Here is a 14,801-nt window from a genome sequence, read left to right as displayed (position 1 = left end):
TATATATATATCACCAGCTGTTGATTTTTACTGCTTCGTTGTGGAAATCGCAATGTTTTATTTGACGAGTACAAAATTTCAAATCTTGATGTACGTAGCCTACGTACTAGATAGGCCTACTGCTCGCCAAGCAGCTACCGTCTAACTGAGCATAAGCATAACCAAACATCAACCATGACTTACTATTTTAAACTAGGCAGAGCGGAGATAAATTATCCTGCTGCGAGGTAGTGGCGTGTGGAACGTGTTGATAACCAGATATATAGTACGACGGTTGCTCTTACAATGACACTATAACGTGCGACGTATGTTATGTACATCGAATATCTATTTAGTGTGGATACTTCTTACGCAATGACGCGCAAAGCTAATAGGCTGCTTCTGACGTAATAATGAGCTGTGGCGTTTGAAAATCAGACGTTCGTGCTGTCACGAGCCTGGTATAATATCTCTTCCTTGTTCACGAATGTACAGTTTATGTCATAGTCCTTGCAAAAATAAAAAGTAATCGTTCTTTCACAGAGAAATCGATTAAATATGGGAAGTAGTCGATTACGATTACGATTACTTCGGGATTTTGTCGAATGTAATCGATTGCGATTACGATTACTTGGAAATGCTGTAATCGTCGTAATCTATTACGATAACTAATCGCGATTACCCCATGTCTGGTTTCAATATATTCTTCTATCAATTCAATTATTCTAAACTTTTCCTGTCTGTTGCCATTTTCCGTCCTCGTATTTTATTTCCAAAGTATACTATCGAATTCTGTACAGTGTACAGTCTGTAAAAAATGTCATACCAATAATCATAGCATAAGTTACTATCGGCTGTGGTAGGCCCACGCCGATAATATGCGCCAACAGTTGTAGTAGTGTCTGAGTACAATATTTTCAGCTAATACCGCAACTGCGCGTCAGAACATCCAGTTAACACCATCTCAATACCAAATACTAGTGTACCTATAGCCAGCCCGGACCGCAGTCAACGCGAAGCACACAGCCGATTAACTTTCTAGACACCTCGCTCGGCGGATAACATTTGGCCGATTAAAATTCACCGATTAGTGGCAGATCGGTATCTGTGCCACGGAAGCCAGCCGATTACTGACGTTTAATCGGCGATTAGGGATTAATCGACATCTGTGCAATCCACCCTAAGACACAGCATTCATTAATATATTTATATTATATTTATACTTTATCTGCTCCTGTATTCGAAGATATTTGACCATGAGATTAATAGCTTACATGTCAGTCGTACACCCGAATCCTGGATTGGAATTAGAATGCTCAACCTAAAAATGTTTTGATATCAGATCAGTCTCTATTATCGATCTGTTAAATTCAAAATATTCATTGTAGCTGCAAAATTATAACCCGATAGCTTTTATGATGGCATCATACATTTGTCCGCCCATATGGTGTCTATATCTTATAATTAATATATATCAAGTACAACAACAATTCTATTCAGATTGTTATAAATGTCATGACTCTTTTCGTGCCAGGCCTAAATTGATACAAGAGTAAATCACATTTTGACGATGTGTGTTTACTATCAGTCTGCTGGATCGGCTCACTTTCAATAGGACAATTCATTCCCGCCAAATAAGGCCTACTTGGAAAGACATAGAACACCCCTATAAGCAGGCCGTGTTATTTTTGGCATTTCAGCAGCCAGATGCCAAAACTGCCAAAAATAAAAATTTGAAAATGTCAAAAATAAGAAATTTTTGGCATATGCCAAAAATAACACGGTCTGCCAAATAGTGTATTATTTCGTTCATGGTGTTGTGTTAACAGGACCAGGGCTTTGGAGCAGCCGTAAATTTAAACTGCTCCAGCTCCGGAGCTCTCTTCTATCATACATTAGCTCCGGCTCCAGCTCCGGAGCCGCATTATTACCACTGCTCCGGCTCCAGCTCCGGCTCTGAAATTATCGAATGTGCCTGTCTATATCAGGGGTGGCCAACGCGCGGGCCAAATGTGGCTCGCGAGAGGTTTTGCGTGGCCCGCGAGGTAATTTCCTATTATATTATCGAAAATGAATTGCTCAGATCGTGAACTTGCAATGCCAACCAAAAATTACAATTCTGGCTGCGACACTTGGGATGCTGATGACTAAAATATCAGTTCCGACTTCCGACGCATTGGCAGATCCAGGGTCCAGTCACATTTTCAGTGAATCGTCGTACATTACAATTTCTATCAGACTATGTGACTCGCTATATGTTTTCAAACGCAAAATCAAGACCGTTTTATTCACACGAGCGTTCGAACTAGAGTAGTGTTCATTCCGCCCTATAACTATGCACTTCGTCTTTTATACATATCGTTTACTTTTATATTTTATTGCCTTTTATGTACAGCGCCCTAGTGTAGTAATGATATATTGTTATATTCGGCGCTCTATTAATTATTATATTATTATTATATTCTTTATTCACAGTAAAACTGGTAGATACACACATAATCCGGGGAGCAACCTGCCCCCAAAGGAAAATGGCGAGATTGGAGTAAATTTTTAAAATTTCAGTAATACATTCAAATTGTTATTCCTATGCAATACACGGAGAAGTCAGATTACAGAATTGCAGCAGATGAAGAATTGGCAAGGGTTACAGAGCAGAGGTAGAGATGATTGAAGATGAAGAATCGAAATTACAGAAATTATGCTGTGATTCACAAACGTAATTTTAGTCCAGTGGTGCATTCAAAGCCTTCCGAAGAATGTGCACAGTGCCCAATAATGTGATCTTTTGGATCATGCCGAATCGAACGTTACCCGGAATTTGTTGGATATGTCTCATGAGTTTTTTGCTCACGACCCCTGTAGCACCAATGACTATCGGTACAATGTTTATTTTGCATCGCCACATTTTCTCACATTCCATTTTGAGGTCTGCGTATTTGGAGTATTTTTCTGATTCTTTTTGCAGTAGGTTGTGATCAGCTGGGACAGCCAGTTCAATGAATAAGCATTCTCTTTTCTTTTTTAGTTTGACGATTATATCCGGGCGGTTGCTCCTGATTTCGCGGTCAGTTATAACTGGTACATCCCACAGAATTTTTACTTGTTCGTTTTCTGTCACTGGTGCTGGGCTGTAATCGTACCAATTTTTTGTCGAAGTGGTGATGTTAAAATGTTTGCATAATTCAAGATGAATGTAGTGACCAATCCTATTGTGTCTCCATGTGTATTCGGTAGCTGCAAGTGCACCACAGCCGGACATGAGATGTGCTACAGTTTCATTTTGGTTGTGGCACATTCTGCATTTGCCGTCCGTGTTTTGCTTCAGAATTCTTTTGCGATAGTATTTTGTAGGAAGCGATTGGTCTTGTGCTGCGAAAATGAATCCTTCGCTTGCCGGTTTCAGGCCAGAGCTGGATAGCCAGGTCCATGAAAGCTCGTCTACATGGGGCTGTGAAGTTAACTTCTTGTGCTGTCCATGAAGAGGCATCGACTCCCATATCGTTTCTCTCATTTTCAGCGTTGCATTTTTGTATCGGACTCGTGCTGCTTTTGCTATTGTTGTGGGTTTAGCAACAGTGTTTTCTGCAGTGTACAGGTTAGCTGTTTCCAAGTTGACTTCTCTGGCGTACTTGTCGTGACGATAGCTCAGAGATTTTGTTTTGCGCTGTTTGTCTTCCTGTGCAATGAGTTATTATTATTATTATTAAACTAAAATAGTAGCGAAATTTTTCTTCACGCTTCGCGTGTTTAATTGTCACACTATTTCTTGCTTGGTAGCCTACCTCCTACTGAAAATGAACAAAAAGCCTAATTTACCCGATTGAGTCTAACTGTATTCGCAATTACGGGAGAAAGGGTTTCGCGTTTGCGCTCGCATAAAGATCGTCGACGGTGAAATGTAGGCACAACATGATAGTCGCATATTTTCGGAGACCTTCAATATCGATGTGACCAGACGCCGAATAGTCGTGTCCTAGCAAACTGAGCCTAGCGGGCGGTATACAATAGACCCGCAATACTCAAGTAATAATATCATCGACCTAGTTTATTTATAAACTCAGAAAATTTTACCCGCTTGGCGTGGCTAGTGGACCGCACACTCATTCGTCAATTGCATGTGCCACTTTAGCCGAAAGGTTGGCCATTCCTGGTTTATATAGATTACTAATCTACCCTTAGGTTAGTTATCTATAGTAATCTGGAGTCTGTTAGCCGTCAGTAACATCCGATGTATAGCAACGAAGACATATAGGTGCCGCCGTGCCGGCTTGTGACGTCATACTGAATACTTGTCAATTGTCAACAACATCATAGTTGCACTATATTGCACTTTACTCTATGCCAGTGGTTCTTAACCTTTTTTCCTCCAGCGCCCCCTTTCAAAAATTATTGTGCTCCAGCGCCCCCAACTTCATATTGTAAGGAATGTAATAAAGACAATGAGTAAGAGGGAGGGCCGTAACAGCACTTCGTCAACCCCCCTAAAACGATTGCCTTGCGCACCCATAGCGTGATAAACAACACTTCTGAGGGCTTCGCTCCCACGAACCCCATAGCGTGATTTCGATGGTCTGCAAAGTTTGTGTGGCCTCATCGCCCTAGGAACCAAAATTTTCTATAATGCATGAATGAATAGGTGGTAATTACATATATTAGTCGCTATAAACTTTTTATCCTCTCAGCCCACGTAATCAGATATACCAGTAGCGCTGAGTGAGCTGTTGTATAGGAACATAAAAGGCACGTAATTAATAATTAAATATATTCGGGCGTGTCCGTAGGTACAATTATTCGTTACCAGGGCCGTAACAGCACTTCGTCAGACCCCCAAACAAAAAACGTTGGTCCTGGGCCCCCATCGGGTGATAAACCAAACTTCCGGGGGACTTGACCCCCAGACCCCCATTAGGCTGTCCGCTATTTGCCGATACTGACCCCCAGACCCCCATTCGGCTGTCCGCTATTTGCTGATACTAGGTATCTACATTGGGTGTCCATTTACTGAGGCAGCTAGTCCCGCCTAGACGCGCGAAGCGCGAAAAATTTCACTAATTAATGATTGAATTGGTCAATATGATCGGGAATTGCATGTAAATTGACATCAATTTTTATCCTCTCTCTGCTCACGTAAACAGATTTACCGGTAAAGCTGAGTGATGTGTGATTGAAAAGGTAGGACCCCTCAATAATAATTTGCCTATACATCTTCGGGCGTATACCCGTTGGCAGGAACGAAACGTCACTTCGTCAGGCCTTGGGTCTTGGGCTCCCATAGGGTGATAAATCGACCGCCCCCCATCACGTTGTTCGCTTTTGCCACGGAATCAGCTGTACTGTTTAGCGAGCAAGTGCAAAGCGCGAAAACTTTCGATAATTCATGTTAAAATCGGTCAGTAAGATCGGCAATTGCATATATATTGCTATCAATTTCTTGTCCTCTCTGCTCATGTTACCAGATTTACCGGTAGAGCTGAGTGAGGTGCAATGTTCCTTCTAAGCTGCGCCCGTACGCAGTGCTGACACGGTCTCTGCGTACAGAAAATGTACGTTGCGCCCAACAAATCGGAAGTTATGACCTTTTTTTAGTCGTTACGCACTGTTGTCCAAGGGTCAGCGTAGTGAGTTGTTGAGTCTGCGCAGACTCATCAAAACTTAAAGCGAACATTGTGAGGTGTCTTAGAAACTGTAGGGCCCGTAACTAATAATTAAACATATTCGGGTGGGCGAACCCGTTGGTATGACTTCGCCGCATGATGTTATTTCGTGACCGCCTGTCTGCAATATCAAAAAATATAGAATCGCCCAACAGGGATATCCCTGTCGCCCAATCGTACTAAACTAAAAGACGCACACGATTTCAAATTGGTATTTCTTCACTGGCATATATTTTTCCCTGTCAGATGGAATCAATCAATCAATCAGGTTTAATAATATTTTCATCGTTTCAAAACATCACAGGACTGCGATACAATGAAAAGATAGGAAGGTCTCGAAACAACTTGGAGTAGCCATTAAGATCACACACCAACCTTAGCCTAGGCGGAGTAAATAAGAGGTATGCACACTGAATGAAAAGTAATACAGAGAATATAAGACGCAAGCGACAAAATGGGGTGGCAAGTGGCGGAGGACGAGGTCGATGTTAGGTCGTGGTCCGGTAATCCTGAAGACTGGCTAGTATTGATTTAGAAGAAATTGCTTGTATTTCGACTTGAATGCGGACATGCTCGACGACTGTCGGATAGCCGGCGAGATGCTGTTCCACAATTCGGGTCCGGCATACTTCATAGAGCAATGCGTTTTCTTGTATTCAGTCCTGATCATATGGTAGTTGTTCTTCGTTGACGCGCGTGTGCTGCAGAGATGAGCGGATTTGAAATTTCTATGTCCTAATCCAATCCAAATCCGAACCTTCAAATCCTAATCTAAATCCTAATCCATAACTTTTTCATATTCAAGTCCATGTCCAATCCTAATCCGATTCCGACAGGAAATTCAGAAAAAAAAACACTAATTTATGCAATGTAGGGATTCGAAAATTTTCTTTCACAACCAACGATTCACTTGATTCAAGATAACCTAGTAACCATAAGTACATTAATAACTGATCTGAATAAAGTTTGTCGCCATTCGCCATACGACATTTCAATCTCCCAGAAAATAGGTAAATCCAATCCAAATCCTAATCCGTTCTGAAAAAAATGTCTAATCCAAATCCAATCCAAATCCGACAAAATTTCACAAATCCTGTTTTTTCTAAACCTAATCCTAATCCATGCTCATCTCTGGTGCGCTGTACTTGTGCGCTTTTGTCTCCGAGGTGAAGTAGTCCTTGAAATTTGGAATTCGTCTTCTGGGGTTCAGATTGCCAAGACAGGAACATTCGGTGCCAGTTATCTAGGCGCCCATGGACAAATAAACCTATATGTGTTTTCAAGGCTATATATAACGAAGTTTTCGGTGTTAATTTGCTCTGACTACTCATTAAGGATATGTCCTATCACCACATCATCTACTGCGAAGCCATTTTTCTCCAGCGCCCCTCATACCGCCCCCCTGTGCCCAGCGCCCCCTGAGCGTTTCCGCCCCCTTCAAAATCGCCAGCGCCCATTGGGGGCCCTGGGGGCAAGGTTAAGAACCACTGCTCTATGCCATTGCTATGCACAGCATTAAAATTCAGGCCTGCTGATCAATTATCATAAATCAGCAGATGTGGTTGTTGCATATATATAATGGCATCTTATGAAATAGGTCGGAGCCGGAGCTACTCCTCAAATAACGGGCTCCAGCTCCGGCTGAATTTTATGTAGAGCTCCGTCTCCGGTGAAAATGCACGGCTCCGGCTCCAAAGCCCTGAACAGGACCGCGTTACAAGCGAGAAGAGCGTTTGTGTAAGCCAGGTTTCTTAATCTGGGCCCATCCCAGCCATTAGGGGTGAAAGCATGGTGTCCTAAATGGTGTGAGCATAGTGTCCTATATGGTGTCGACACAAGCAAATCGCACGGTTCAATGAAATTGTATCACGTCACAGTTTCCATTTGGCTACAGGCAATTTGACGGTGATTTTTGACCGACTTGCCAAGCATTAAATTTGATGAATCGGGTATCAATCGAAAGCTGACGCTGTACTGCTTGCGAAAATATAAATTTTATTCCACTCATGGCCCTGGAACCCCCACAATCGGCCCCAGATTATTCATTGTCGAGTAGATTGGCAGTGTGACGCAACAATGCTGTCTGGCGAAACGATAGACTAGCTCAAGAGCAAGGATGCGGCCGAGCGGCGAGAGTGGGATCAGCTGACGTCGCGGCAATAGCAATGTGCAACCGCGCCACAGAGAAACGCTGCGCTGTTGATACTTTTTCTATGCGCTTCGGTACAAGCGAGCACACACCAGCCGGGGCCTACGTAGGCCCCGCACCAGCCTTTCCTTGACTTGTAAGGGTAGAACTGGGTCCACAGAATGTATTAGGGCCCTACCAATTTTCGCGCAATAGCCTTCAGCTGATAGAGATATGCAGGCTACGTCTAAGTAGTCTACATTGGATATGTCAGATTATTATGATATCGATTGCCTTAATCCGCTTGTTGCGTAGGGCTCCAGAGATGCGTGGCGCTGTTGATACTTTCTATGGGCGCTTCGCTAAGAGCGAGCACACACCAGCCTTTCCTTGACTTGTAAGGGTAGAACTGGGTCCACAGAATGTATTTGGTCCCTACAAATTTTCGCGCAATATCCTTCAGCTGATAGAGATATTTCTAGTACGAAAAATATACTTTCAAGTAATAAGATTCACTCAAGACAGCAAATTTAGATAATGTAAATATATCATAGTGTTGAGTTTTCATTCTAGTCCCCATAAGCACCACGTCGGTGACCTTAACACCAAATTCCGAGAAGGCGAAAAAGTGCAAACTCTGTTGGGCCGAATGGACAATGGACATTCAGTTATTCACAGATGCGAAAAAAATAATGCAAATCCGTTTTACGTAAGTTACATTAGGAATATAAATACAGGCTACAGAATGAATATAATTCAAATATCTGTGATATCACTGAATTACTTTTGACGCAAAAGGTCCCCGGCATTCAAAACAACTGTTTGGTGATTGCAAAATGCTAAACCAAATTCCAACGTCAACGTTTATAGTGATATCAGATATATTCCAGTGAAAAAAAAGGTATGAATTTGGTGGTAACATTTTGGAATCATATGGCAGGTATGGCCCGCAAGATTTCTAGGAACGGATTGAATCCGGACAGCGATACCAGTTTAATTCGACACTCCTGCTGCTAAACTTTATTCAACAATCAACATTTTACCTGCTGCATTCGCGGACCAAGTCCTACCCATACGGATCAAATAAAAGTTTGTAATGTATGCTCATGCTCAATGCTCCTTGCTCACACTTAACCACAAAGGCGACTATAGAAAGTATCGACACCCGCCATCAACAGCGCGACGTGTCTCTGGAGCCCTACGCAACAAGCGGATTAAGGCGATCGATATCATAATAATCTGACATATCCAATGTAGACTACTTAGACGTAGCCTGCATATCTCTATCAGCTGAAGGCTATTGCGCGAAAATTGGTAGGGCCCTAATACATTCTGTGGACCCAGTTCTACCCTTACAAGTCAAGGAAAGGCTGGTGCGGGGCCTACGTAGGCCCCGGCTGGTGTGTGCTCGCTTGTACCGAAGCGCATGGAAAAAGTATCAACAGCGCAGCGTTTCTCTGTGGCGCCGTTGCACATTGCTATTGCCGCGACGTCAGCTGATCCCACTCTCGCCGCTCGGCCGCATCCTTGCTCTTGAGCTAGTCTATCGTTTCGCCAGACAGCATTGTTGCGTCACACTGCCAATCTACTCGACAATGAATAATCTGGGGCCGATTGTGGGGGTTCCAGGGCCATGAGTGGAATAAAATTTATATTTTCGCAAGCAGTACAGCGTCAGCTTTCGATTGATACCCGATTCATCAAATTTAATGCTTGGCAAGTCGGTCAAAAATCACCGTCAAATTGCCCGTAGCCAAATGGAAACTGTGACGTGATACAATTTCATTGAACCGTGCGATTTGCTTGTGTCGACACCATATAGGACACTATGGTGTGAGCACAGCGAGATGGAACGGCTGACTGCATTTGGTTAACGTCATAATTTCCATTTGTCCAAAGGCAATTTTACGATAATTTTTGACCGGCTTGTCGAGCGCTAAATTTGATAAAACGGGTATCAATGAGAAGCTGCCGCAGTACTGATTATTAAAATATAAATTATATTCTGCTCATGGAACTGGAACCCACAAAATCAACCACGATTTTTGCATTGTGATCGAGTTGAACATTGTGACGCAACAAACTGTCTGGCTATTTCTGAGCTGCATAGTCTCGTTATGCCAGACAGTCTTGTTGCGTCAATGTTCTTAGACAAGCTAATCTTCCTAGGACTCTTCCATGCGAGTTGGTAATATTAAAGCCACCTGAAGTGACAAAAGTCCTCCGAAAATCTATCGGTAGACTGAAGGAGAAACGATAGTCGGGCTACTAAATAGAATTTGTTGAGAGACAACACAGGAAACTCCTGGAAAAGTATCGGGAAGAAAATTTCATCCGCGATTAGATCGATGGCACTGGCGAAGTGATCTCTTTTCATGATGCATGGAAGCCGGTTCGGCCCTCCAAAGATTTCGAAGCTCTGAAAACCTTTTGTGCATGACTGGCAACATTGTTTCCCTCAACGGCTACTGTTGAAGACGATATATACCAGATTCGCTGGCGAGAAATGAATTTAGGAGAAACTTAGCTGACCTGAGTTTGGAAGCACTGCATATGCCAAAAATACCACGGCCTGCCTATAAGTGCTGCGGCCCGCGACGTCGTCAAAACGGGAAAACCGGCCCGCGAACACATTTGAGTTTGAGACCTCTGATCTACTACGATGCTCCTTCTGAATACTTCAAAATACCAACCCACTGAAGCCCCGACCACAACCAATTCACATGTGATTTATTATATACGTCACAAAGCAATCATTACGAGGAAAATAGTCTGCTATGTACAATGGGGAAAGAATACACATAGAATATCCAGGCGCGAAAATCAAAGAAACCAACAACAACAGTTCTACGCAGCATCAAAATAGACGCAACTGTTGAAGCAATGTTTCGGCGTTTCACAAATTAATTATAATATCAAGTTTGTTGGGTAATTACCAACATTTGAGCACACGCCCTTGAGATGCCACACGGATGGTTTACAAATAGCAAAAAAAAGGTAAGAGAAAACATGAGTAACACGCCGGCAGACATTGTGCGATTCGGCAGTTTGAAAAGAAGGCGGAAGTAGACGCGAAGGAAGATACGAAAGGACAGGAATACAAGAACGCAAAAAAATCAAAAACAAAACATACAAAGCCCTGACCAGTAAATTGTCACATACACGGTAGCAATACACCAAGACTTTTTATGAGCAGTCCAAAAGTCACATCAGTCGAATCGGGTAACAATTGGCAATTCCAATCGAGCAAAACTGGTCGCAGGAGAATCAGCAGTGGAGTCAGTTACTTCCTGCGTCTGAATAGAAAATAATTCGATGTAGACAGCAGTGTTGGGACGACTCTGGTAATGACTTGACTTGAGGCACTTTGCAAAACTAATATTTTTACAAACTAATCACTAGGGCGTTTTTTTTGACATGTCAAAAAAGTCTGCATTTCGTGAAAATTGTAGCGTTAGGTCAAAAAATGTCAAAATTTATTTGCAACTTGCATTTGTTTGCATCGTAGATTCTGCACTGTCGGTGAAATTATCATTTGATATTTCACAGTTTGTAGCCTACTTTATAGGCCTACCGTTGTAGACGGCCCATTGTCTGCTCATTGTGAATCATCAGCAGTCAAATGAAACAAATACGTTGACATGGTGTTATGCTCAACGTACCAATTGAAGCAAGACTGCGTGGGCATTGCATCATTCTCATATCAAGAAGCGTATGATGAAAATTGTGATGTAGACAACATTGTCAGAATGCAGCAACACGGTGTGTCACCAGCAGTGTACGCACAACTGGACTGTTGCCAGCAAACAATTGCTGCTGTTGAACGTTCTATCTCCCTTCTTGGCAAGCTACTTAGTAAGGACAGACACTTTCTACCCGTGAATGTAGGAAAGTATCTTTCGTTGTATTACAACAACAACAAATTCTAATTATTCCTACCATAATACGTATTATAACTACCGGGATTCTTCATAGTGGCAGACTTTGTTAATAATATTAGATTTTTCATGTAAAAATTTGCCTGTTTCTAAGACAAAAACGTTTTTTTCAGGCCAAACTAGTTCTTTAGGACAGCCAGTTCCAACCAGAAATGCAGACAAGTCGTACAATTTTAACATAATGTGGGGAAAACACCTAATTTGCATATGTTAGGTCAAAATTCAGTTTGATTAGGTCAAAAAAGTCAAAATTTTGATTTTTTTACGTCACAATTTTTACTTATTTTCAGGTAAAAAAAATCGCCCTAGTAATAACTTTACAATCTAATATTTACGCTATCATTGACAGGAGGAATGCGGTACAATTTCATCACTTACTTGGCGTGGTTGAAAATGACGGGGCCGGCACCGGATCCTGCCTTATGTTCGATGGCTGTCGAGCACTAGAAAAAACGACACAGAAAATAAGCCGCAATAAATGGAGAGGAAATTGAGGCAAGCCTTACCCTGGTCTCGACGTCGGTCCAACTGGACTGGTCGTCTGCCGAATCGTCTCCGGATTTACGTTTCCTAAATAGACACAATCACAGAGTCACGCCTTGGTTCTAAACTCTACGCCTTCAAAGCACATTACATCAGTGTTTCTCAACCATTGCTCACATTTTCTCTTCAAGAATATATAAATAAAACATAAAGTAAAGTAAGGATAAAAACATACGGTCGAATAATATATTCATATTGAAGAGACGCATCAATTAAGAACTTCAGTATAAAATTGTTGATATACAAAGTTATTTTGGAATTCTCTACTAGGTGCTGACGATTACCCATGACAAGTGTCGGCCAGCAATGTTCGGGTTTATTTCAATATCAATATATTATTATTCAAGTGTATATTGATATATAAACCTGAATATCTTCACGTAATCGTCAGCAACTAATAAAGAATTCAGAAAAACTCAGTATGTCAACAATCATATCACAAAATATGACGTCACCAGACATGTAAATTCGAGTCATGCAGGCTAACAGATGGCACAAGCTCCATGCACTAACTTTTCAGATTATACAATATGGCTGCTCATTAAAATACTTTTTTCACTGGCTACTTGATAAAATTGTTGGGTTGGTGAAGACAACGCTGCACACCAACTTTGGCTCAATTCCAACAACTAGAAGCGAAGTTATTGCAGTAGAAAAATTTCCAATTCCATGATTTTATAATAAATACCTAAAGACTTAGTCACCGTAAATACTATTTTATTCAAATCCTAATTTTTATACTGCAATAACTTCGCTTCTGCTGGTTGGAATTGAGCCAAAGTTCGTGTGTAGCATTGTTTTTACCAACCTAACAATGTTAAGTAGCCAGTGAAGTCTGAAGAAAAAGTTTTTTTTGAACAGCCCTATTATTCAACCACTTCTTTTGTTGGCACAAACTAGGTTGTCTTTATTAAAATACGCCAACAACATAGTTCGTGCCAATGGGAGGAGTTTGTGTACACTGTACAGTCCTCACCAGATCTGATCACATATTCTGCAAGCTCAAGATCTCAGCCTCATGGAAATAATAGTAGGAGAGGCTTCTACTCACACTTGAACAACTAGATAATTGTAGTTGTCAAATCAGAATAATTACAGCGAAATGACGGTAATCTAATTCTAATCTCATTTCTGGATTTCCTGAAAACGCTACAGGAAAACTGTATAGCGATAAACGAGCCAAACTTGTGATGCACAGACATTTACCCAGCCTGAGGCTTACGAGACTGAACTATGGTTGGATATGAACTTAACTTGATTGTTGCATTTCTTTTTAATTCGTAACTTACATACCTTCCAAGTTTTTGGAAAATTCAGTATTTATAATTCTAATCGACTCCCCCAAAAACATACCTGGGCGTGGCATCTTTCTTGCCTTTTTGCGGATCCCTTTGCTTCAGAGTCTCAATGTCGACAAACTGAACTTGCTGGCCCCCGGTCCTGGTTTGAATCACGTCACCCTGAACAAACACGAAAAGGTTCTCAAAATCAGGATGGGATGAACAGTCAGTGACTATTATATTTGTTACAATTAATACACTCGATTACTTCACTGTCATGGAGGTGATGAGTAACAAGGCCTTTATAGGCCATATCTTCACCTCCAGTCAAATTTTATGTTTGACGAATCAATAAATGTCTGTCTGTCTGATTGTCGAAGAAGAATGGAAAGTTCAGAACTCCCAATACTTACACATTGCTCAAATTTCATCACATCATGGGATACTACAGAGTGTCTGTGCGTGGCAGGAGTATTACATGTCTCATTAATACGGGCTACTCTATCCGTCACCAATTGAAGACAAAACACTTTTTATCACAACTAAACAATTAAGAGACATGTCTGACGCCAATCTCACAACTATAAGCATCTCCGGCAGGTGTTCCCAAACTGGGGCCACAGCCTATTTTCGGACGGGGCCTTATAAGGTATGTGTGAGGTTACCTTGATCAGCTGCGTCTCAATCTCTCCCTCACGGTCTTCTTTCTGATGAGTCAGAAGATATCTGTCGGCATTTTTGATGTCTTTCGGCGAAGGCACCGACACCACTTTCCCGGGCTTGATGCACGGCTGCATAATAGTTCCTGTATTGCAGAAAAGACAAGAAGCGAACGCTTTTTAACAAATTCTCAATATGACAGGATTTGAAGACACAGAAAGTAAATTCACACAGCATAAGCTAACGCTGGTTTGAAGTAATATTCATTCACTGCGGTAGAAGAACAGTTCCGTTTGTGCATCAGGATTCTATGGAAAGGTTAAGAATGACCGTAAGACTGCTGTAACTTCCTTGCTCGTCCGACAAACATGTTACAATTCAATATATACCAGCTACAAAATGCAAGGACTTGAAGGCTTGCCCATCAATTATAGACATAAAACATAGAATTAAGAGCTGATACAGAAATTTTGAGCATAACTTGCACTACTGCGAGTTCATGATCTTCTTTGGTCTTATCCTATGCGCCAAACAGTTTGAAAGTAGCCTACTAATTCTATGTGAGGTCTTTCAAAATAATTTGCTAAAATTCCACACTTCAGTTTGCCCTCATCGACAT

General features: G+C 41.6%; 1 protein-coding gene across 3 annotated transcripts in view; it reads right to left on the bottom strand.

Annotated features, from left to right (window-relative positions):
- Positions 1-10,475: 10,475 nt before the first annotated feature.
- LOC145452064 (kinesin-like protein KIF23) overlaps positions 10,476-14,801 on the bottom strand; it is a 504,115-nt gene continuing 499,789 nt past the window's right edge. For all 3 annotated transcript variants that reach the window (XM_080330276.1, XM_080330275.1, XM_080330277.1), the window contains 5 exons: positions 14,188-14,327; positions 13,596-13,702; positions 12,206-12,269; positions 12,078-12,142; positions 10,476-11,057 (listed from right to left, as the gene is read on the bottom strand). In XM_080330276.1, coding sequence (XP_080186402.1) covers positions 11,045-11,057; positions 12,078-12,142; positions 12,206-12,269; positions 13,596-13,702; positions 14,188-14,327 — 389 coding nt within the window. In that variant the 3' untranslated portion in view covers positions 10,476-11,044. The remainder of the gene's footprint in view (positions 11,058-12,077; positions 12,143-12,205; positions 12,270-13,595; positions 13,703-14,187; positions 14,328-14,801) is intronic.

Source organism: Botryllus schlosseri, chromosome 12 (assembly GCF_051294905.1).
Source record: "Botryllus schlosseri isolate E-star chromosome 12, Bs_hap1, whole genome shotgun sequence".
In the NCBI taxonomy this organism is placed as follows: Eukaryota; Metazoa; Chordata; class Ascidiacea; order Stolidobranchia; family Styelidae; genus Botryllus; species Botryllus schlosseri.
Note: the sequence above shows the minus strand (reverse complement) of the source record. Positions and strands in the feature narration are given on the sequence as shown.